Raw genomic sequence first — 22,050 nt, 5'->3', positions numbered from 1 at the left:
GGACCTTTCCAAGAGGTCAAGTCTAAGTGGAAAAGTCAGAGGAATGAGGACTTATACTTGAGAGAAATGAGCAGAAGCTATGTCTCTACTAAAGGTGCTTCATGAAGAGTTAGAGAAGTGGAAATCCAGGGGAGTACCAAGTAATTAAAGCATTAATTTATAGGTAGAAGAAAAGATGAAATGGTGCTATGTTCTATGTTAATGTTAGAGTCTTATCATTTTGTATTGCCTATATCCAGTAATCTGAAAGAACTTGATTAATATCAACATTTGTTTGGTTGAACCATGTAAAATTGTCATTAGTCAACCATTTTAAACTATAAAAACAGCAATTGCATATGGTTCAACCTTTAACAAAAGTGTCGATTAAATCTAATACAATGTTATTGAAAATAAAAATAACATTGCTAAAGACAATAAAAGCATGCCAGAAAAATGTGCTTACAAGACAGGTCAGTAGCTATAACTTATTACTTCAAAACAAACTAAAAGATTAAGAATGTGATACAGGACATGAAAGAACAACATAAATCAGCATTAATAAAACAAATGAAGTGACAGGGCTCAGGAAAAGAATTATAAATAATAATTCAGAAATGAAGACTAAACTAGAAGGAACAAGAGCAAACAAACAGATAATGCCTTAAAAAATAGAAGGCAAAAAAAGAATTTTTAAAATCAAAAAGAAATGAAAGGTAAAAGATTTGAGAAAAAGTGACAAATACTGAATGTAAACAAAAGAGGGTGAACATATGAGTAATAGGAGCCCCTGAAGAAAGCAAAAGAACAAAACAAATATTTAAAACTATAATTCAAGGGAAATTTCTTTAAAAAAATTTGAAACTACATATTGAAAAAATATACCAAGTACCTGAGAATAACAAGCATCAAAGCACATTCTGTTAAAATTATTGGACTTGAAATAAAAAGAAAAAAGTCTTTTGTATATCTAAGGAAAAAAAGAGGACCTGACTTAGAAATAAAATTAGATTATCATCAAACTTTGACAGCAAAGATACAAGGAAAGAACGTGTGAGATAAGGATTTTATATACAACAACTGACTTTTAATCAGGGCACAAGCAGCAGTGTACAAGAACTCAGAGAATAGTATTCCCATGAACCCTTCCTGAAGAATCTAAGAAAGAGCTTTATAACATCCAAAATAGCTAGAGGGACATCAACATAAAGACTGATGATTTAAAAACAAATCATTATTCTTTAAAGTTAAAATAATTTTATCTTCCCAAGTTCTAGCATTTAACAAAAGATTGCATTTTGAAAATTTTACTTCTGTGGAATTTTAAACTAGCTGAATTACCTTTTTTTAATAATTAAAGTCGCCTCCAGTTGCCAACTCCTATTAAAAATCATATTGAGTTCCTGTAGTTCTCTACTACATTTACTCTTCTGTCCCCTCAACACTCAAACCATCTTTTCTTTTGCCTACAAAGTCCTAATTACTACCCTCCTCAGCTGGTTAAATGCCATTTATTTCTCAGGTATCTTCCAGGAGGTTTTCCCCGACCTTTTTGCTAGGCTAAACTATTACCACATCTCTGTATACTATATACCTTGTCAGATGCACTTTTCTCATCTGTATTCTTATCTATGTGTCTACCTCTCCAGTAGATTGAAAAGTCATTGTGTGGGTCTATCATATTAATCTTCATAGTTCCTTGTGTAATTCCTACCACATAAGACACTCAGTGAATGTTTACTGAAATAAACTGTCATCAAGAGCCCTTCTAATTTAAAATTCCAAAAGAGAAAAATCTATGTTTACTCATAGATAAACTCTAAGAGCTAAAAAATGATTATATGTATATTACAGAAATTCACATTTCAATGCACACTGATCTCTGTTAGGTTTCTAAATTTTTATATTAGACTATTAGCCTTAACCATGAATTGATATTTACGCATGAGATATTTTTAAATAATAATTATAACTAATGTCTACTGAGTACATATACTAGGCACTGATACTGTCTCATTTTATTTTTCCTAGCAGCCCCAAGAAACACAGGTACTATTATTTTCCATATTTACAAATAAAGAAACAGGCTGAAAAAAGTTATGTGTATTTAGAGCCAGAATTCAAACCTAGATCTGTCTCAGTAGAGCCCTTATTCTTGATTACCACATTGTATTGCCTAAAGGAGAAATGTAAGCAGTACTTATTCTTGTTATAGTTGGTGAGCCAAATAGTGTCTATCAACCAATTATTGTTGGGTTTTAAAGACTATGTTAAACCTGAGAAATTTTAGTCTTAGAATTTGACTATAGACAAAGGAAAATTGAATATGTTACCTGAAAATAATGTTTTGTTTTCTAAAAAGAGAATTATTAAAAGTTACTTCGACACTGTAACCTTTTGTTTCAGTATCTTCAGGAACTTTTTAAGTTTAGGTTTTCTCCACTATCCAAAAGTAGAGCATTCCTATGAAACCTTTCCTAAGCCAAAATGGCATAAAACAAAAAAGTAGTTAGATTACTTTATTATGGAAAATTTTTTAGCATTCATAGACCCCCTAAAAATTACTTACCAAAACATACTAAATATGCCTAATTATATAGTTTTATGCTAAGCATAACAGCCTTCAGAGCTCTCTTGGGCTTTCTGATACCTTAGGACACATCTTGCTAATGAATGCAGAAAATAAGAGCACAAATACAGACACAGTTCAGAGGTATGGTGTTGTGATGCTGAGATACTGAGTGTAGTTCCCAGAGAAGGAGCTTGGCAGGGCCACTCTCAACTCCTGGGGTATGTGCTGCTTCTATCATGGCTCACTGCAAAACATACACTGGAAATTATTTTCTCTTCACCTTTCTTCGTAAAAGCGAGAATCCTCTTCAAATTCTTTCAATTAGTGAAAACAGGTACTAATGTAGGTTTTTTGTAATACGAACTTTCAAAAAGCAGAAGATACCTGTACTAGAAATGTTTTAGTAAAAATGAACTAAACTGAAACATTGAACAATGAATCCTTCAAAAAACAAGACTGTAAGGACATTAGGTTTTAATTATGTTACATTTTTTTTTTTTTTCTATCTTATTTGGCTACAAGAGATTTTATAGTAGTGACATCCAGCCTGGAGCGCAGTACCTTTAAGAGTTTTCAAGGGTAGTAAAGGTCAAAACAGATCCAGCCATGTATGTCATTTACCCAAGAAAAATACACAGACTATCTCAAATATTAGATTTCTTGATTTTAAGCTGTGCGTGTGAAACTTTGTTAGGAAAAATTTTGTCTTTAATGGGAAAATTTTAATTTAATTTCTTGAATAAACCTTCAAAAGCTATATGTAAAAACAATATTTAAAAGTTGTTTAGTTATAATAAGTTGGGGACCACAGTCCTCAGACCAAATATTCTCTTTCTTTTTCCAGAAGAAGACATGATATTCATAAAGATCTAATTAGTAGTTGACAAATTTATGAGAATTAGAAAAAGGAGTTTAGGGAAGCTTTCTTCAGTTCTGAAGACAAAGAATTTGAAATAGCTGGCTGAATGGAACTCAGAAAAAATGCAAATTAATCAGGATACCATTAATAGTCATGTTTTTTTTTCTTTCTTGCAGTTTATTTATGTAAATCAGTCCTTTGCTCCTTCTCCCGACCAGGAAGTTGGAACTCTCTATGAGGTAGAACATTACTGCTTTATTTTCTTAATGGAATATGTACATCTATGAATAGTATGATTAATTCACATTTTTATTTTAAGAGATTATTAATTCACATCATTAAGAGATGCCATTCTGAATTGCCCATCAGGAAAAAGGAGATTACTTTCTTGTTTTCTGTTATATCTCTTAATACCTTGAACATAGCTGGATCTCAATAAATTATACAGTGATTAAAGAATTAATGAATAATACAAACAGAAGATGACTTTGAAGTATACCCGGAAAGCAAGGTCTCCTTTTTTACCTAATTAGTTTCTTCTGATTACATTGTTTATGTAATCAGTAATCCAGATTTGCCTCCAAGAAATTTAAAAGGAAGACTACATAAGAATTTCTTTATTTAAAAAAATAAAGAAGAATTTCTTTATTCAACATTCCTATAGTTTCATGACAGTAATCATTATGGTATATACACTAGCACCACTACTAGAAAACAGTATATGCATTATAGTGAGAGATATTGAGAAAAGACTAAAATATCTAAGTACATCTACAGATGTTTAAAGGACAGGTTTTATTAGACATTTATGATTACTGCTATATGTCTGATAGCAATTTGCATCTCCTGAACGAAATAGCTTTATAGATAACTTACACATACATGTATGAGGATATTTATGCTACATAACATTTTTTCTTTCACCTAAGAATAACAAAAGTTTATTTCCTTTTTTTTTTGTAGTGTTTTGGCAGTGATGGCAAACTGGTCCTACATTACTGCAAATCTCAGGCATGGGGATGAACTACAGAGAAAAAGATATTGATAACTTAAAATGAGTCTTCACAAAGGAAACAGCTCTGAAAAGTTTTGATACTTGTGGCACAAGACTTGTGGATATGACCTACTCAGCATGTTATCTACTATGACCCATGTTTATGCATTTAAAAAATCCGTAGAGTAGATGACTCAAAAATGTGATTAGCATTAATAGAGAAATCGTCATAAAAGATTGACATTAGCGTATACCCATTACTATAATTTACTCCAGGGTATAGAAAAGGAGACTGATTGTACAAAGCTTTATTACCAATTCTCAAAATAACTGAAATTGTTTACTTTTTAGAATCAGCGCTTTGCTGATTTTTTTTTCCCACTGTAAAAGTCAGTTTAGTTTACTAAAGGATTCTTTTTGTGCTTATTCAGTGAAGTTCAGTTTGTTTGAAATATGAGATATGCCTGTTTTCATTTACATTTGTACCTACTGTGTAACCTTATGAAACAAAATGTCATTGACCTGCTGGCTTTATATCTTAAATAGTCCAGTAGAGGGCAGCCCAGCCAGCAGAAAGAGGCAGTTTGGTTTTACATCTTTGCCAAATGATAATGGAGGAAAAAAGCAGTTCCTGCTAATTTCTAGCAAACCTCTATCTGTGAGAGCATATATGTGGACACACTGGAAGACTGCTTTAAAGAATATGCATGGTTTAGATTTAATTATTTTATTGAAAAACAAGAAATTTTACAAATTTTGGACAAATGAGTCATTTGATGTTTCTTGAGTCCCAATGGTTATAGCTGTGATGTTAGTTTGTCTTATTTTTAGTGTCCAAAGCACTCAAGTAAATGTGGCAACATCTTTGAGTTTTTTGTGATGCATTTTCAACTTGAAAATGCTCCAAGAATAATTGAAGAATAGCCCCAAATTTTGTGTATTTCGTGCCATGACTAAAAGTACCATTTTTACTAATGCTATTAGACTGATAGTTGCTTGAAGTGAGATTTAACTTTTTTTCTTCATTCTGTATTATATTTGTAATGCAGCATTAAAAAAAAAACATTCCAATAAATTGAATGGAATGTTCAAACAGGATCTAAGGTGTGTATAAGAATAATAAGTGTTTATTTTCAGAAGTAATGGGAATGGTATGATTTAGTCAAAGGACTTTGAACTACACTTATGTCCCTTAATCCCAGAATGTACTTTATGGTTAATGATCTGCCATACATTAGCATTAGGGGATACTAAGGAACAATTCTGTTTACGGTAATGAAATCACTGTTCAGATTTCATTTTTTGTCCAAGAATGAACTCATAAGACCCCTTATACCAATGTTCCTGTATAATTAATACAGCTAGTAGTTAGCATTGGAATAATACAGGTTGAACTGTGCAAATTTATCTTGTAAGAGTAGGTAAGAAATTTGTCTATATGTTGAAAACTGGAAAGTGTAATTTCAAGTCAAATCGTTTCGATATGGAAAAGATCTGTTCTCTAGCTTTGTCCATTCAGTTTACTGAAGGATGTGAATATATTTATATGTGTATTTAACAGATAGTAAAAATGTGTTTTATATTTGCCACTAAGGTTTCAGTGATAAGAATATTTACTACCTCAATAATCAAAACTACTTGAGTTTGAATTTGTGACATTTTAATTCTTTTTTGATATAAAGAACTTACTAGTTTATTAAATTCAAGGTTAGTGAAATATGTATACCTTACTTATTTTTTTCCTAATAACCTTGAAGAATATATAGGGCTTTCAAACCATATTTATAATATTATCTCTTATTCCTTATTCAAATAATCATTCTATGCTAACTTTGCAACATTTACTTGTAAGCGTGGATCCCATTAGTTATTGGGTGACTGGAACCTAAACACAATTCACAAATATTTTTGCAGATGTCTGGTTTAAACTGTTAATTGTAATTGAACTTGGGGGCGGGAAACAACTCTCTCAGTTTATATTTTGTTTTCCATGTTTATGAGAAAATCAATGTCAATAATGTCATGCTTTATCTTAACTGTGCAAAGATGACCCACAGCACACAGAGTATATATAAGAATATTGTGCTTCCATCTTTGAAGGTATCTATGCCAAGGACTTCATAATGAGTTCCTCATATTTAGGGTATAAGGTAAGCTAATAATGTTTATCTGTAATCAAGATTGGATACTTCCTGGAATCTGATTTTCTAGAAGTTTTAACACTGAAGGGACCTTAAATATCGTCTAATCAGATTAGAAAACTGAAAAAGAAGTGCAGACTTCGCCTTCAATATATAGAAGAGGTCCCCAACCCCTGGGCCACAGACCAGTACTAGTCAGTGGCCTGTTAGGAACTGGGGCCGCACAGTAGGCAAGCAAGTGAAGTTTCATCTGTCTGCAGCCGCTCCCCAGCTGCTAGCAACACCACCTCGGCTCTACCACAGATCATCAAGCATTAGCATGAGTTTCTGGTGCCACAATGTTGGGGACGACTGATAGCATTAGTCAACTGGTTTAGTTGTATGTAACCCAAAGTGGGAAAGTCTGTGGTGTTCAAGTGGTATGAAAATGAAATTCACCTTTCATGAAGCTTCTGGCACCAGGGAAGTCAGCTACAGACCACATCATGGAAGGAAAAGTATTCGGAAAGCAATTCATGTTTAGTCTAACAAGTAGTATTTCCCTACATTATTCAGCCCACACTGTATTATTCACTCTTTCCTGAAAGTGCCTTGTTTTTTCTGTTTCTTACATCTGCCCATATAGTTCTCTTCTGGAAGTGTACTTACTTTCACCACTTCAAATCTTACCTCTGCTAAATTTAGATCTTAACCCTTAAAGCTTGTCTGAATCAATCATGGAAGAGATACTCTCTCCCTCATAAGAATACTTATGGTGTACTACCACTATTATAGCACTATTGCATAGTACCTTACAAGCACTGTGTTCAACACCTTTCATGATTGTAATGTCCCTGCATATAGATCATTTTTTGGTTTATTTGGTACCTGCACACATTTAGTACATTTCCTTACACTTACGTATTGAGTAAATGAAGTGTGGCTTTCAGTACATTATTTAACTTTGAAAAGCAGCAATAAAGGAAATTTGTGTATAGTAGTCTTACCCCCTTATCTCTGGAGGATATGTTCCAAGACCTCTAGTGGATGCCTGAAACCATGGATGGTACTGAACCATGTAGATCAGCGGTCCCCAACCTTTTTGGCATCAGGGACTAGTGCTCCTATGAGAATCTAATGCGTGATCTGGTGTGGAACTGAGGTGGTGATGCTGGCACTGGAGAGATGAAGCTTCTCTGGCCCATGTTCACCACCTGCTGTGCGACCTGGTTCCAACAGGCAGCTGCTGGTACTGGTCTGCAGCCCAGAGATAGGGGACCCCTGCTATAGATGGTATGTTTTTCCCTATACATACATACCTATGGTAAAGTTGAATATATAAATTAGATACAGTAAGCAATTTAACAATAATAGAGTAGAACAATTATAACAATATATTGTAATAAAAGTTATGTGAATGTTGCCTCAAAAATATACTCTCACCCCTGTGAGATTATATAATAGTTGATGATACAGCTTCCAATATCAAACTAAAGGCTGAAGCCCTTACATTGTCCTACAAGGTCTTGTGTGATTGACAGTGCTCCTTTGCACACCCTGCCACCCACATTAATGTCCATCTGTATTGTTATTCAAAAACTAAGCTTGCTCCCATCCCAGAGCTTTTGCACTTACACTGTTTCTTCTACCAGTAAACTCCCAGAAAACTCTCAGTAACATCTTTAGTCCCTAATCAAATATCACTTCATCAAGGAAGTGTTCTCCTGAACTCCCTCTTAAAATAGCAACTCACCACCCTCCATCCTCCTCTCCCTGCTTTAGCTTTCCTCCATTGTAAATTGTACACAGTATTTGTCCATTTCTCTATGCACAATGTATGTGATATTTGTTGGTATTTTTAACCATGGCACCCGCCCACCCCCACATTAGAACATAAGACCTTTGAGGGCAGAGACAGTTTTATAAGCAGTGCCTAGCATATAGTACATGCTTTTAAAAAAGTGTCGAATGGATGAATAGATGCATATTTCCAGACCTCTAATAACTCTAGTGCTAGTCTCTGGATATCTACAACACATCAACGTCTGTCTTAAAATGTGTAAATTTTTGCTTCGGGCAATGCAGAATGCAGTAGAACTCCTACCTCTTTGGATCTAGGTATTCTTCTTATGTTAATGGAGCCTCAACTTGCAAACGCATCAAAAGTTGGCTTGTGGCCTGACTTTTACCCAAAGTCTTTTGAACAATGGTGATTGAGCTGTCATTTTTACTTCCTAACAACGCTGTTAGAATACATACAATGTAATCAGTTTAACCAGAGATATTTAAAATAAGACTTCATGTTGCACAAGTAAATGTAAATATATACATTACATACACAAATATACACATATAATACATGTATTGAAGGAAGTCTAGAAAAAAGTCTTCCAGAAGTATAGACCTTAATAATTTTGAATCCAAATCGTTCTGGGTCTATTTATGAGGAAGAAGGAATCTATACTTGGATTTCTTCTGTCTCACATTTTTCATATTTTCATTCGTACTTTGCATTGGTCTCCAAGTGTGCTAAGTGCTTCCCACAACAGAAATGTTTCTTTACATATATTACCAGGAGGCTCCTTCAAGCACACGACTAGCATTGAAAGATTTAGATGGCCTAATTAGAACCTTTTAAATTACTGCATTGGGAGCAAAACAAAACAAAACAAAACATAAAAACGTTTTTCTTCGCCATGAATTGAAACATCAGGTCTTTGCACTAAATATTTTTTAGGAAATGTTTCATTTTAAAATCAAAGAGAGATACATGGCCTTCCATCATCTCACTAGTCTTGTTCAAGACCTGAGTTCCCTTTGTCAAAATGTACTTTTTAAAGTTTTTTTTTTTTTTTTAATGGAAGACTACGACTTATTTTGACCTACCATGGAGCATATTATCTACAGTTTCAATCTACAAAAACAGTAGCTCTCCTTCTTGGGAGTGGAATCCATCATTCTCAACCTTCTCATGCTCTTCACAATTCCTCAGTTCTATTTGAAAGAAAGGGTCCCCATTCTTCTGCGTCCAACTCCGTTGTCTCCCGACCCCTGCAGTCTGCATCCCAGCGTCGCGGTTGAAAGGAACTTCAGGCAGGGGTGGCGCGGGTGGGACGCTGGGAGAGAGGTAGGTTTGGGCAGCCAAAATGTGCCCTGTTAAGGTGGGGGAGAGATTGCGCGAAGCCCATCGCGAGTGCTGAGACCCAGAGGAGAAGGGCTCCCAAGAGGGCTGCAGGGCTCAGAAGGCTGGCGCCAAGAGCATGGGCCTTGCCCGCACGTTCTCGCCGCCTTCGCCACCTTCTTCAGGTCGCACCCCGTCTCTCCCCACCCTCGGAGGGCCGTTGGTACATTCCCGCTGACTCCGAGAGCTTAAAAAGGGCCGGGAGGCTAAACCTTGTAGACTAGGTCCTGATTTGTATGTGCTGCGCGTCGTTCGTGAGCCCCGGCGCGCCACGCTGCCCTGGGGGCGTCTCTTGCTATCTTGCTATAGATTCTTTAAGCCGTTGTTCTCAAGCGTTTGGGGGTTTTGTGTGCATAGCTATCTAGCCGACAGCTAGGGTCCCTGGTCCCCGGTTCCTGGGCTCGCTCAGCTTCTTCGCCGAAGCCCAGCGTTGAGAAAGGCGCGTCGCCACCTCCTCAAGGGATGGAGCAGACCGAGGTGCTGAAGCCACGGACCCTGGCCGATCTGATTCGCATCCTGCACCAGCTCTTCGCCGGCGAGGAGGTCAATGTGGAGGAGGTGCAGGCCGTCATGGAAGCCTACGAGAGCGACCCCGCCGAGTGGGCAGCGTACGCCAAGTACGACCAGTACAGGTGAGTGCGCTCTAGCCCTGCCTGCCGAGGATCTTGGGCGCGGGCCTCAAAACCCAGCCGTGCGGCCTCTCCGAGCCCGCGGAGTAGGGGGCCTTAGGGGATGGGTGGGGGGCTTGCTCCAGGAGAGCGCGGGCACGAGCATCGCCCGCCGCCCCACGCTCCCAGCACCCCGAGGCCTTTGCCGCACCCCGGTGCTGCGCCTCCTCCCTGGACCGCGGAGCTCGCCTTCCGAGCTTTGTCCGGAAGGTGGATCCTGCGGCGCTCGACCTCTGGGGGGACCGACCCCGCACCGCTACAGTTTTCTATTCTCTCCTCACGCGTCAACCGCTCGGCTTCCAAGCCTCCACTCCTCCTGCCGGGAGCAATGTCCTCAGGCTCTACCCGGCCTGCTGCCCAGGGGAACCTACTGGCAGGACTGACGGACAGTGCTCTCCGGAGAGAACTACTCCAGCAATCCCGAGAAAGGAGTAACAATGGAGGATACAGTTGCCCGACACCAATTCTCCATCACTTCGCTCTCGGTTGCCTGCGACCAGGCACACGCCCTCAGGCTTTTTTTTTTTTTTTTTTTTTTTTTTTTTTTTTGCTGCGTCTTGGGGTTGTCAACTGCTCTTTTTCGGTTTGTGGTGCCCTCTCTCCCAAACCAGTTTAACTTCCCGGACTGAGGTTTTATTTAAACCCACTATCAGGTTCGCGAATTAAACGACAGCCTTTCCTTCAGCTCCCAGCTAATACGCTTTCTCTTATCCGTAGTTCTGAGGAAATGGAATGTAAATTGAAATGCTATTTCCCAGCTGTGCTGAAGTGAGATGCCCCGGGAGGCCAGGTCCTTTGCAGCCCCGGCTTGGTGATTAAGTAAAAAATGAATCTCTACCAATCTTCTGGGGCCAGAAGTAAAATTTAATCACCCTGAAGGGTGAAAGGTTCTTTTCCGAAGAGTAGGCAGCACTTCAGTCTCTTGGGTTAGTTGGGTTGAGAGTAGGGAGAGGGGTATAGTTCAAAGAGAAGAATTAGGAAAGATGTTTTCCTTGAGAGCAGTTTCTGTTAGTCATTTCACCAAACATATAAAGCGTGTTTAGTAAAGTTTTGCCAGCAAAAGCTTCAGCTGTATTTTAGGATTTGAAAACCTACTGAGGATCCCATTTTTCATTTGCAAGTGGCTCTAGGAAATTCCCTTGGTTTCTATCAACTCAGTTCATGGTAAGTTTCTTCTGTGGCTGCCAAAGCAGTCTTGTTTTTAATTTTGCCATTAGCCCCACATAACTAAGGGCTTGTTATGGGCCAAGTGCTCTTGCAGTCACATTACATGGCTATGAACACAGCCGTAAGAGATAGGTATCATTCTTAGTCCTGTTTTACAGGTGAGGAATGGTAGACACTAAAATGGTTGGCTTACCTGCACAAGGTCATACTTGCATCAAGTAGCGGCTCCAGGATTCAAATTAGCATTATTGCTCTAGAGCCCATATTGTAAACTACTACTAAACTTCTTGAGACATATGGTGCATAATAGTTTTCTTCTGCCTGGAGATATTATTGACCAAGTGAAATTAATTAACCAGAGTAGGCTGTAAGGGCTCTTAATCTTTAGAAAAGGGCATCTTCAGGAAGGGGCCTTGAATTCATCTTGATTGATAAGATCTAAACTATTTGAAATGCAACCACTTGGATTGAGCTCTTCCACAGGTATCAGGTATAGCTCATTAAGATAACAGGTACAGTCTTGGTTTGGCAGTTTGAGGAGGAGAGGGAAGAGAGAGAACAGAAATCAATTTGATAGTGTTTTTTACATGTAATAGTGAAGGATTCTGATCTCTGACCTTGAGAAGGCCAGTGCAGAAGAACCAAGAAAGTATGTGTTCCAAAGTGAGCCAGACAGTGAATTCTCTGAAAGAAGCCCCAGAAAAGCAAGAGGGATGACTCTAAGACTGGTGGAGGAAGAAAAGTAGTGTCCTGGTTACAAGAACTGAATTTAAAGGCCATGAGCATGGCCCCTTGCTAGGTCATAAAGGGCTACAGAGTGAGCATGACTGACATCTAAAAAGCATTTTCTAATCAGCTTCAGTGATCCTGCTCTGCCAGCACCTGGCCTCTTGCCTGGGGGAGGAGAGGGGAGAAAGGGACATGCAGGACATAAGTGAACAGATGACCATGTGAACAAACACTACCCAAAAAATGGGGTCAAGCTTGCTTTCCTTAAAAGTGATGGTCTAAATGAATGTCATAATTATCAAAGTTTGCTAATTAGATGATGTCGTACCTCTTTGACCCATAGAAACTTTAAAGTTGATTTTTTTTTCCAATGGTGTGGTTATGGTTGTTTTGGTCCAAGAATTCTTCGTTTGTTTGTTTTTTTGGCTAATTACTGTTTTTTCATCATTGTTAAAGGTTCAGAGTGTTAGTTACTAATGTAGTCTCCTATCTTCTGGTACTTGGGTCAACCCCCACCCTATTTGTGGAGGACTTTTCAGTAGGAGTACTTTTGAACGTGGTTTGCGTCTGAGCTATAGTGAACTAAGAATTCTAGAACAGCTCTTTGATAAAACCTTGTTTCTCAAGTTCTGGTTAAACTACTAGGAAGGAAAGGACAAGACAAAACAATAGCAGCATTCTTGCCTAGTATACTAATGTACTTTGCAAATACCTTCTGAGAGAAACTTTTTTTTTTTATCAGTTTGAGACAGTCACATGGAGAATCAAAGAATTTTTTTGTTTTTGCTTTTTCTCCTGTTAGCTTTTCCATGCCATTAATTAAACCTGAGCAGCTGTAAATGCTGTGATTTAAAATACAAAAATATCCAAAATGAACTGGAAAAAAATATTTTTCATTTGTGCTGGATTTCTAATGAGGAAACCACTTTCAAAGTTGCTTAGAAGTAGAAATAGTAGCATCTGTAAATGAATAGTACTTTGTGACACACTTATTTTCCCAAATGCTTGTTTCATCAACCAGATTTAAACTTCTGAATACATTCATTCTAGGTACACCCGAAATCTTGTGGATCAAGGAAATGGAAAATTTAATCTAATGATTCTATGTTGGGGTGAAGGACATGGCAGGTAATACAACTATTTATTTTAGATAGTTATTATTTAGCGTATCTATTCCAACATATGAAGAAATGTACAGTGTCAGGCTGGCCACAAGTCTTCAGAGCACTAACAAATATCATTTTATAATTATTTGTTCATAATATCATTTAATCCCAACAAAAAAAAAAATCTCATGGGAATTAGCATACGTCATGTACATTAAAACTAGCCCCCCAAATGAGAAATAAAAGAGGTAGTAACCAGTTTAACTTAACTCCAAACTTTTATGGAATTGTTCTAAAACTTGACCTTTGTGGTGTTTTGAAGTGCGTAAACAATTATGGGACAAAGCATCTAGATTTGGAGCTAGAAAAGCAGTTCACAAATTTCTGTCTACTTCAAGTAAGGGTAAGGCAACTTAAACTAATATCAGTTTTTTGAAATTTGGTTCCTTAATTGTCCTTAGTTTAAACATTTGCTAGCACTATTATCAATTGAGTGTTGTTATCTCTTTAAACATATCCTTCTCAGTCTTTTGAGAATGGTGAAAACAATAACCCAGACCCATTTTTGATCTGAGAGAGGAATCATGAATTTACAAGCCTTTGGAAAGTTAGGTCTAGAGAGTATGTTTGAAAGCAGATTATATGTCAAGAGTAGGACTAGGCTCTATGGATTTAGGAAACACATTCTTATGGTACATATATGGGTTAACAGAATTCAACATATTAAATGTCGAAAACGTACATAGATTTATATACTTTCATCAACCCAACTGCTAATCTTAAATACTATTTACTCTTAAGATTATAAGAATAAATTCTTAAATTCAATTTACTTGTTTTCTCCCAGACCCACACTTGTAGGTAATCACAGGTAGGATACTCTGAATCTACAAAGTATTAACATTATGTATACATTACTATAAAATTTTAGGATGGTAATGCATATATATATGTTTTGTCCCCCAAAGGAAGGAGAAAAGAGAAAAGTCCTGTGAAAAAACATTAAATGTTAAGTTACCTTCTCAGTGTGATGCAATTATTATAGATAATTATTTTTGTCCTTTTTAGAATTTCTCCAATGTAGTTTTATAATTATGTTTTAGCCCAGCTTAACCGAGTTATTAAAAGCTACATTTTGGAGTAGATAAAAGGGTTTCTGGTTTTGTGTTTCTCTTATCAAAGTAGTATTACACGTTTATAAAAATTAACTGTTCTTTAGTAGGAGTTATTCATGGAAACTATACCCCTTATATGCATTGATATGGAAGACATTTTATTACTTTGCCCTGAACAATGTTGAATTACAAATTGATTACATTTAAAAATCTAGCTGAAATGGATTTTGCCCTGGGAGATGTCCTGTTGACAATGTACAGCTATAAGCTCTGGGCTGACTGTTGCTGCAGGTCTGGGTATTGGACCATCTACTGAGTTTAATTGTCATTTTGTGTACATATAGCAGTATCCATGATCACACCAACTCCCACTGCTTTCTGAAGATTCTGCAGGGAAATCTAAAGGAGACATTATTTGCCTGGCCTGACAAAAAGTCCAATGAGATGATCAAGAAGTCTGAAAGAACCTTGAGAGAAAACCAGTGTGCCTACATCAACGGTAACATCTAATACCTTTTTCTAAGGGCAGGTGGGAAAAACCTTGAACTCCCTTCTGAAGTACTGGTTACTTACACATGTGCAATAGAACTTGGATCATGGAGTCATGATTTCAAATACTTGGGAAATGATCCAAAAGCAGTGTGTCTTGCTTTTTAAAGTTTTACATATGAATTGGAATTACTTATTGAAAACACATGCAAATAAATTAGTGCCCACTGAAAAGTCACTTACCTGCCAACTCTTAGGACAGTTAGAATCGAATATGATTTTACATATGCAGAGTCTTTTAATAGAGTAAGGAAGGCCAAGTTGGAAAAGTTAGTCTTTGCATTAGAAAATGTAAAGAAATGTTCTCAAAGTGGTTAAGAATGCTAGCTTGTTCCTGTTTTTCTAAAATGCATACAACATACTTAAAAGAATATTCTCAAGGGAAACTACAAAGCACATTATTTAGCAGTGATTTACAGATCTCTCACTAAGAATTCATTCTTTCCCCTAAATGTGATATGAGAAAGCCACATGCTTCTTAGAAGAGGCAGTGATTAACATCTATATTCCTGAAGGGGAGAATAACTTTCCAAAGAGCTCGTGAAAGCTTATATGAGATAATTTATTCCCATTTACAGATGAGATTCCAACACATAGGAAGATCAAATAACTTGCCCATGTCACTCAACTTTTAAGTAGCAGCCAGGATTTGCACCCAAACAATTTGATTGCAAAGGCCATGCTCTTAATTAGGATGCTATCCCACTTACATAAAATAAAATATTACAGAAATTTTCCTGGCAAAGCGGGTTCTCTCTTCTTTAAAAATTAGCATTGACTTTGCTACTGGGCCTAAATTTGTTCATTAATTTAAGAATGCAAGCCATTTAAAAAGGTTAGATTGTATAATGGTCCCCTTTTATCTGTGGGAGATAAGTTCCAAGACCCCCAGTGGATAACTGAAACCACAGATAGTACTGGACCCTATAAATGCTATGTTTTTTTCTATACATATGTATGTATGATAAAGTTTCATTTATAAGTTAGGTACAATAAGAGATTAAAAGCAATGATTAATGATAAAACAGAATAATTACAACAATATACTATAATAAGAGTTAGTATATCTGGTCTTCTCTCTCTCTCAAAATATCATCTGATAACTGATCTGACAACCAGGATAGCTACTAAGTAACTAAAGGTCAGGGAGCCTATACAGCAGGCTGGACGAAGGGATAATTTTTACCGAAGGGATAATTCACATCTGGGTGAGACAGAACCAAAGTGGGAGATTTTCTTGTGTTACTCAGAACAGCACCGAATTTAAAACTTATGAATCATTTATTTCTGGAATTTTCTATTTAATATTTTCAGATCTTAGTTGACCACAGGTAACAAACTGTAGAAAGTAAAACTGCAGATAAGGAGGGACTACTTATGGGAAGTTTTGTCTGCCCGTTCACATAATGCAAGGTGTTAGTTTGTGTCACAGGAAACTCTTATTCGAGGGTTGTTATGTATATACGAGGCACACCAAATTTTCAAGACCAAGTTTGTTGCCCATCTAACGCAACAAGCCTTTCAGAATAATTTCTTTCAGCTAGTCACAGAGTCTTTGTGAAACTAGAATAGATCTTAAAGAATAGGTAAGCTATTTTCGAGAGTCTTCAATGCAAAAGACTATAGAAGCCAAGGAGATAAGGTAAATGAAGGATGTAGGCTAGAGATAAGGCTGTGGGAACTGATGTGGGCAAGCTAGAGGACACCAGTGGGCACCCAGCTCCAGCAAGATCATCCTGATATCTTTTTCCAAAGAAGTGGGAAATTCTAATTTTTATAGAAAATTTGCCAATCAGTAAAATATTGGGTGGGCTAGCTAAATATTTCTATAGGCTAATTACCCATATAATCAAAAAGTCACAAATTTACAATCTTTGATTTTTACAGATGCAGGAGTAGGAGTGCAGATGGATAGTGATCAGTGGGAAGGATGTTTCAAATACAGAGAAGAGCATGAGTGAAGGCACAATCTTAATCAAAGAAAGCAAAGAATGAAAACTAATCAGGAGTGGTCCACCTGGAGGGAAGAAGAAAAAAATGGGCTTGGACAGGAGTAGGAGAAGAGTAAAGTGAGATCAGGGCCTGGGCCCCCAAGACAAGCTTAAAGTAAGAGCTTGCTTTGGTCAGCAGAATTTAATTTGGGAATATATTGATCAGTTTGGTAGCAGTGTACATCATAGGGTGGAGGAAAGGGAGAATTGGGCCAAGGAGAGCAAGTTACCTATTGCGATAGGCAAAAGGTGAATGTGGCCAGGACCACACTAGCATCCATAAGTATTACCAAGTTCAATAGTACTATGACATGACAGAAGGTACACCATGGGGATAAAGGAAAGGAGGCAAAGATCAAAAATAATAATAATAACTCTGGAATTATTAATAGTTGGGATCAGGCATGAACTTCAGGGTCTTCTCTAAAGAGTGAATACCTAGTTTTTTGCGGGGGCTTGTAACTGGAGAAACAAATCATTAATTTGTGTAAGAGCAGTCAGTTCTTAAGAATGTTGAACTTCTGTTCAAGATGATGCTTAAGTCAGTATATTACAAAAGCAGTAAGCTATAGAGTCAAGAGTTTAAAGATCTGAGAGTTAGGCTTCATTTTTAGAAGTGAAGAAAACTGAAGATCCTAGAGGTTGTGAGTCGTTTAAATGTAATATAGCTAGGAGGTCCAGCTGGGAGTAGAACCTAAGTCTCTACTTCTAGCAAGCTCATGGAGCTAGATCATAAAGCATAAGGCCAAATTAGGTGCCTACATTAATTATGCTAATTACACTGGATTTTCTTCCTTGATTAATCCTCAAACTCTCTCTTAATTATAAATTTCTTCCCAGAATATTTTTTAAAAATCATGTATTTTGTCATTCTTTATTTCGATCTCTTGAAAACATCTCCAGGGCCTTTTGACCTGCCTTGGTGTAGATTGGTTGATCTCTAGACCAGGGCTCATCTGTCGTCTTGGGGTCCTGTCACATCATCCAAGCTTTCCCTTTGCAATCTCTGTCTGCTGATTCCTTATTTTCTGATTTCATGTCTGCTTTGTTCTTGGTCCATGCCTCTGTTTTGGTGGAACGTATCTTCCAATGGCTCTATGAGAACAATTTCAGGAAAAATTTTTTGAGACCTCATATACCTAAAAGTCTCTATATTCAACCTTTGCAACATGATTGTTCATGGTAATCATCATCTCTCGGAACTATGAATCCCTTGTCTTTTAGTTTCCAGTCTCTTTCTCAAGAGCCTGGTGCCATTCTGATTCTTGAATCTTTCTATGAAACTATTTTGTTCTTTCTAGAAACTTTTGAGATCTTCACTTTTGATATCTTTTCTCTGCCCCCAGTATTATAGTGAAATACCTTGTTTCATGACTCATTCATTGTGCCGGGTACTCAGTGGGTTCTTTCAGTCTGGAAATTCATGTCCTTTTATTCAAGAAAATATTTTTAAGTTATTTCTTTGACTTTTTTTTTCCCTCTGTTTCTGAAACTTCTCTTGCTCAGATATTAAACCTCGTGAACTATTCCTCTTTTTTCTTTGATCTTTCCTATTTTCTTTGTTCTTTGAGTCTTCCTCAGCTTCCTCAGTTTTCTTCTAGTTTTTATTTCTCCTATCCTTTTTTATTTCTAAAAGTTCTTTTTATTCTCATATAGTTTTGTCTCATCTCTGAGGATATTAAGGGTAGGTTTTTTTTTAAGTCTTCTCCTGAAAAAGTCTATTTCTAGTTGCTTTTTTTCAGATTGCAATGGTTTCTGTGTTTAGTACCATAGGCTTTACTCAAATGTCTGGTGGCCTTGTCTGTGTGCTAATATTTAAAAACCAGGGACCAAAAAAAATTAACTCGTAGCTCTGAAAACTGGACATCAGTCTAGGGTAATCAGGCAGAGCTTTTTCCTTGCGGAAGAACCGATGGTAATATCTTCAGGGCTTTGTTTTTGGATCAGATTCCCTGAGAAGCCACTTCCCATCTCCTTCCTGGAGAAAAAATTCCTGTCTGGCAGCGTTCTGACAGATAGGTGGTGAAAAAAGTGGGGAATCTTCCCATTAAACATGTAAATTTTGACTTCAGTCACCTGTTTTTCACCTGTCCTGAGTTCATTTGTTACACTCTTCCTAGAGAATTGATCTCAGATTTCTACCAGAGGGAATGAGAGGGAGAAGAGGTGAAAGGGATTTGAGACTACCTAAATAGGCTTTCAACCAGTTCTTTTATGTTTAGCCCCATCTTTATTCTTATTTCCAGAAATACTCATGCTGCCAATTCCTGAGCTGTTGGGAAGTTTCAAGATAAAAATCAGATTTTTTCTTGTCTATTCTCGCACATAACTGAAGATTTAGCTTTCTCTCCTCTGCAAAGCTATCCATCTTCAGTTAGCCCTTAAACAACATGGGTTTGAACTGTATGGATCCACTTATACCTTTTTGTTCAATGAATTCCTATACTGTTTTCCATTCAAGGTTGAGAGTCTGCGGATGCGGAGTGCCGACTGTATGCATTGATGTACATCATTTTATACAGGGGACTTAAGCATCCTTTTGTATCCCCACGGGGTCCTGGAACCAATCCCCCCCCCACACAGATATTAGGGGATAACTTAAGGTTCTAGGGAGTCAAAAGTTACATGTAGATTTTCGACTGCAGGGGTTGGGAGCTGGTGCCCTTAACATCTGAGTTATTCAAGAGTCTGCTTTCAACCTTTTAAATTTTTATTAATGTTTTCTCTTTTCCCATTTTCTTTGTATACTGATGCTTTTTTACTTTTTTAACTGCAGTTGTAGGGGGCTTTCAGGAAAGAGCAGAGTACACATGTCTCACTATCGTTAACTAGAAGTTCAATTCTAATTTCTGTTAATTCCATCTACAGCCAATTGATTTACAATCTTAAGTGACTGACAAAATTTTTACCTACAGCCATCATCTAATCCTTTATCTGTTCTTCTTGGATATTGTTTAGATTCCATTGGCTTACATCGAGTGGAGAATGTTAGCCACACGGAACCCGCTGTGAGCCTTCACTTGTACAGTCCACCTTTTGATTCATGCCATGCCTTTGATCAAAGAACAGGACATAAAAACAAAGTTACCATGACATTCTATAGCAAATTTGGAATCAGGACTCCATTTGTAAGTATAATTTCTCTCTCCTAGGTTTAAGTGCTTTGTGGGTTGGCAACATTATACCATATACATTGCTTTTTTTGTTCTATATTTTATTCGAATATTTTGTTTTAAGTATTCTTGAAGTTTAGATGAATCCTAACTTAGGGGAAAGGCTCCTTATATCCTGATTCTTTTCTTTAACTTTGGAGAATATATTTTCAATTTCTATTAAAAAAAAAACTTAGATGCAAAGAATTATTTATTAAGATTCAAAATCTATGCTCATTTCTAAAGAAAATGTTTTTATTTGTTAGAGATACAAGTGTGAAATCTATATTATTTGATATTACTTCTGCTATGACTTACTGTTCATAGGCCTAATTTGTTGGGACAACACACAAATTACTTGCATAGTTAAGCTTTGCAAAATTTGAGACCCTATTCCAATGATACAAATAAAGAAACTTTCCTGTTTTGATTGCCTAATTGCTTTTTCTTTCAGTAGTGATGCTATTTAGATCCCAAATAACTGAGAATGGACTGTAATAACATGTTCCTCCTTGAGGAACAAATGTTTTCACCTAAAAATAATAAGGCAACCAATAGTAATACAGTATGGCAATCTTCTACCTCTGGCAAAATAAATTGGCTATTTAAAGGAATGTAAAGACTGAAAACAATCCTCATGAATCTTATGAAAGTACAGCCTTTGAGGGAAGCTAGGGCAGAATTTTCTCAAGTGATTGCCCTGCTCTGTTTTCTGCATTTTAATCCCCAAGAGCTACTCTTATCGCAGGAACAAAACAGGACTTCATTGCCATAGCTGAGAGTTTTCATGCACAGATAAGAAGTCAGGACTACTTAGAACAAGCCGAAAGGTCTGGTATGAAAATCCTTACACAGCCTTTTTTTTTTTCTTTTTTTATAGACAACTTCAGGATCACTGGAAAACAACTAAGGAGCACCAAGCCCTCTGAAGTTTTACTTTAAGGTCTGCTGAAGTTTTGCCTTGGACAGGAAGGCCTCCCACCATTTACTGTTCAGTAATACACTTTACAAAGCCAATATTTAGATCTCCTGTAAGGCAGATGGTAATTACAAGGCATTAAGTACGCCAGTAGTGCTCTGAGCTACTGCAGAAGAAAAATCCCACTAAGAAAAAAAAAAGCCTTGTGATTTTAAAGGCCATATCCGGTGCTCTCTTAGTTTAATCCTCATTGGAACCATACTGGAAATGTCAGTGAAGGTTTTTATAGCTTCTGGAAACACTTCGGTCTCTGAACTGTAATTAGCAATAAATAAAAACAAGAAACCATAGACATCAAATGCCTGCCTTGTTACTTGGATAACGAAATGTAGATGTCTTTAGTATACTTCGTATGTTCTTAATATTTGAAGAGAAGTTTTTGAATCTGAATTTTATTTTTTCAGTCTTATTTTACAGATTCCTGTTCTATAAGTAATAGGGTCTTATAGATAGAAAAACAAGGTACTTTGACGTTTGGTAATGAAATGAAAGGCAGAGGATTTAGAAAAGTACCTGTATACAACAAACCAAAAACATAAACTCATGTCTAGTGTATCCAGTGGCCATAGTCAAAGACTTTGTAATACTCCCAAAATTCCCAAATAATTTTAATAAAACTGGATTTGAACACAATTTGAAGTTGTCTTTCTCTTTAACTTGATAAGAATTTCATAAAATTCATAGTTTCTTAGATTTAGGTGGACCACCAAAAGTACTGCGAAATCTGATTTTATAATGTAAGACTACGTATGAGAAGGCCAAAAAATGCATTCAAAAGCAGTTTACCTTTTGGGGCTTTACATATGTTCACTAATTGGCTGGAGATACCAACCTGAGGGGCTAAATGCCTACATAACCAATTTTGCCTGAAAATTGTGTGTTGATCTAT

The 22,050-nt window shown here is 36.8% G+C and overlaps 2 protein-coding genes across 2 annotated transcripts in view; both read left to right on the top strand.

The window, feature by feature from the left end:
* ATG12 (autophagy related 12) overlaps positions 1-6,121 on the top strand; it is a 12,624-nt gene extending 6,503 nt beyond the window's left edge. Inside the window, exons 2-3 of the mRNA XM_023529557.1 lie at positions 3,587-3,649; positions 4,374-6,121. Coding sequence (XP_023385325.1) covers positions 3,587-3,648 — 62 coding nt within the window. The 3' untranslated portion in view covers position 3,649; positions 4,374-6,121. The remainder of the gene's footprint in view (positions 1-3,586; positions 3,650-4,373) is intronic.
* Positions 6,122-9,815: 3,694 nt separating this feature from the next.
* Positions 9,816-21,794, top strand: CDO1 (cysteine dioxygenase type 1). The gene is made up of 5 exons (XM_011358255.2): positions 9,816-10,337; positions 13,320-13,397; positions 14,835-14,989; positions 19,989-20,158; positions 21,063-21,794. Exons 1-5 carry the CDS (start codon positions 10,168-10,170, stop codon positions 21,090-21,092), a joined length of 603 nt encoding a protein of 200 aa, XP_011356557.1. The 5' UTR covers positions 9,816-10,167; the 3' UTR covers positions 21,093-21,794.
* The last annotated feature ends 256 nt before the right edge of the window (positions 21,795-22,050 follow it).

The sequence above is a fragment of the Pteropus vampyrus genome, unplaced genomic scaffold, assembly GCF_000151845.1.
Source record: "Pteropus vampyrus isolate Shadow unplaced genomic scaffold, Pvam_2.0 Scaffold39, whole genome shotgun sequence".
In the NCBI taxonomy this organism is placed as follows: domain Eukaryota; kingdom Metazoa; phylum Chordata; class Mammalia; order Chiroptera; family Pteropodidae; genus Pteropus; species Pteropus vampyrus.
The sequence above is the reverse complement of the archived record's forward strand: the minus strand, read 5'-3'. Positions and strand labels throughout refer to the sequence as shown.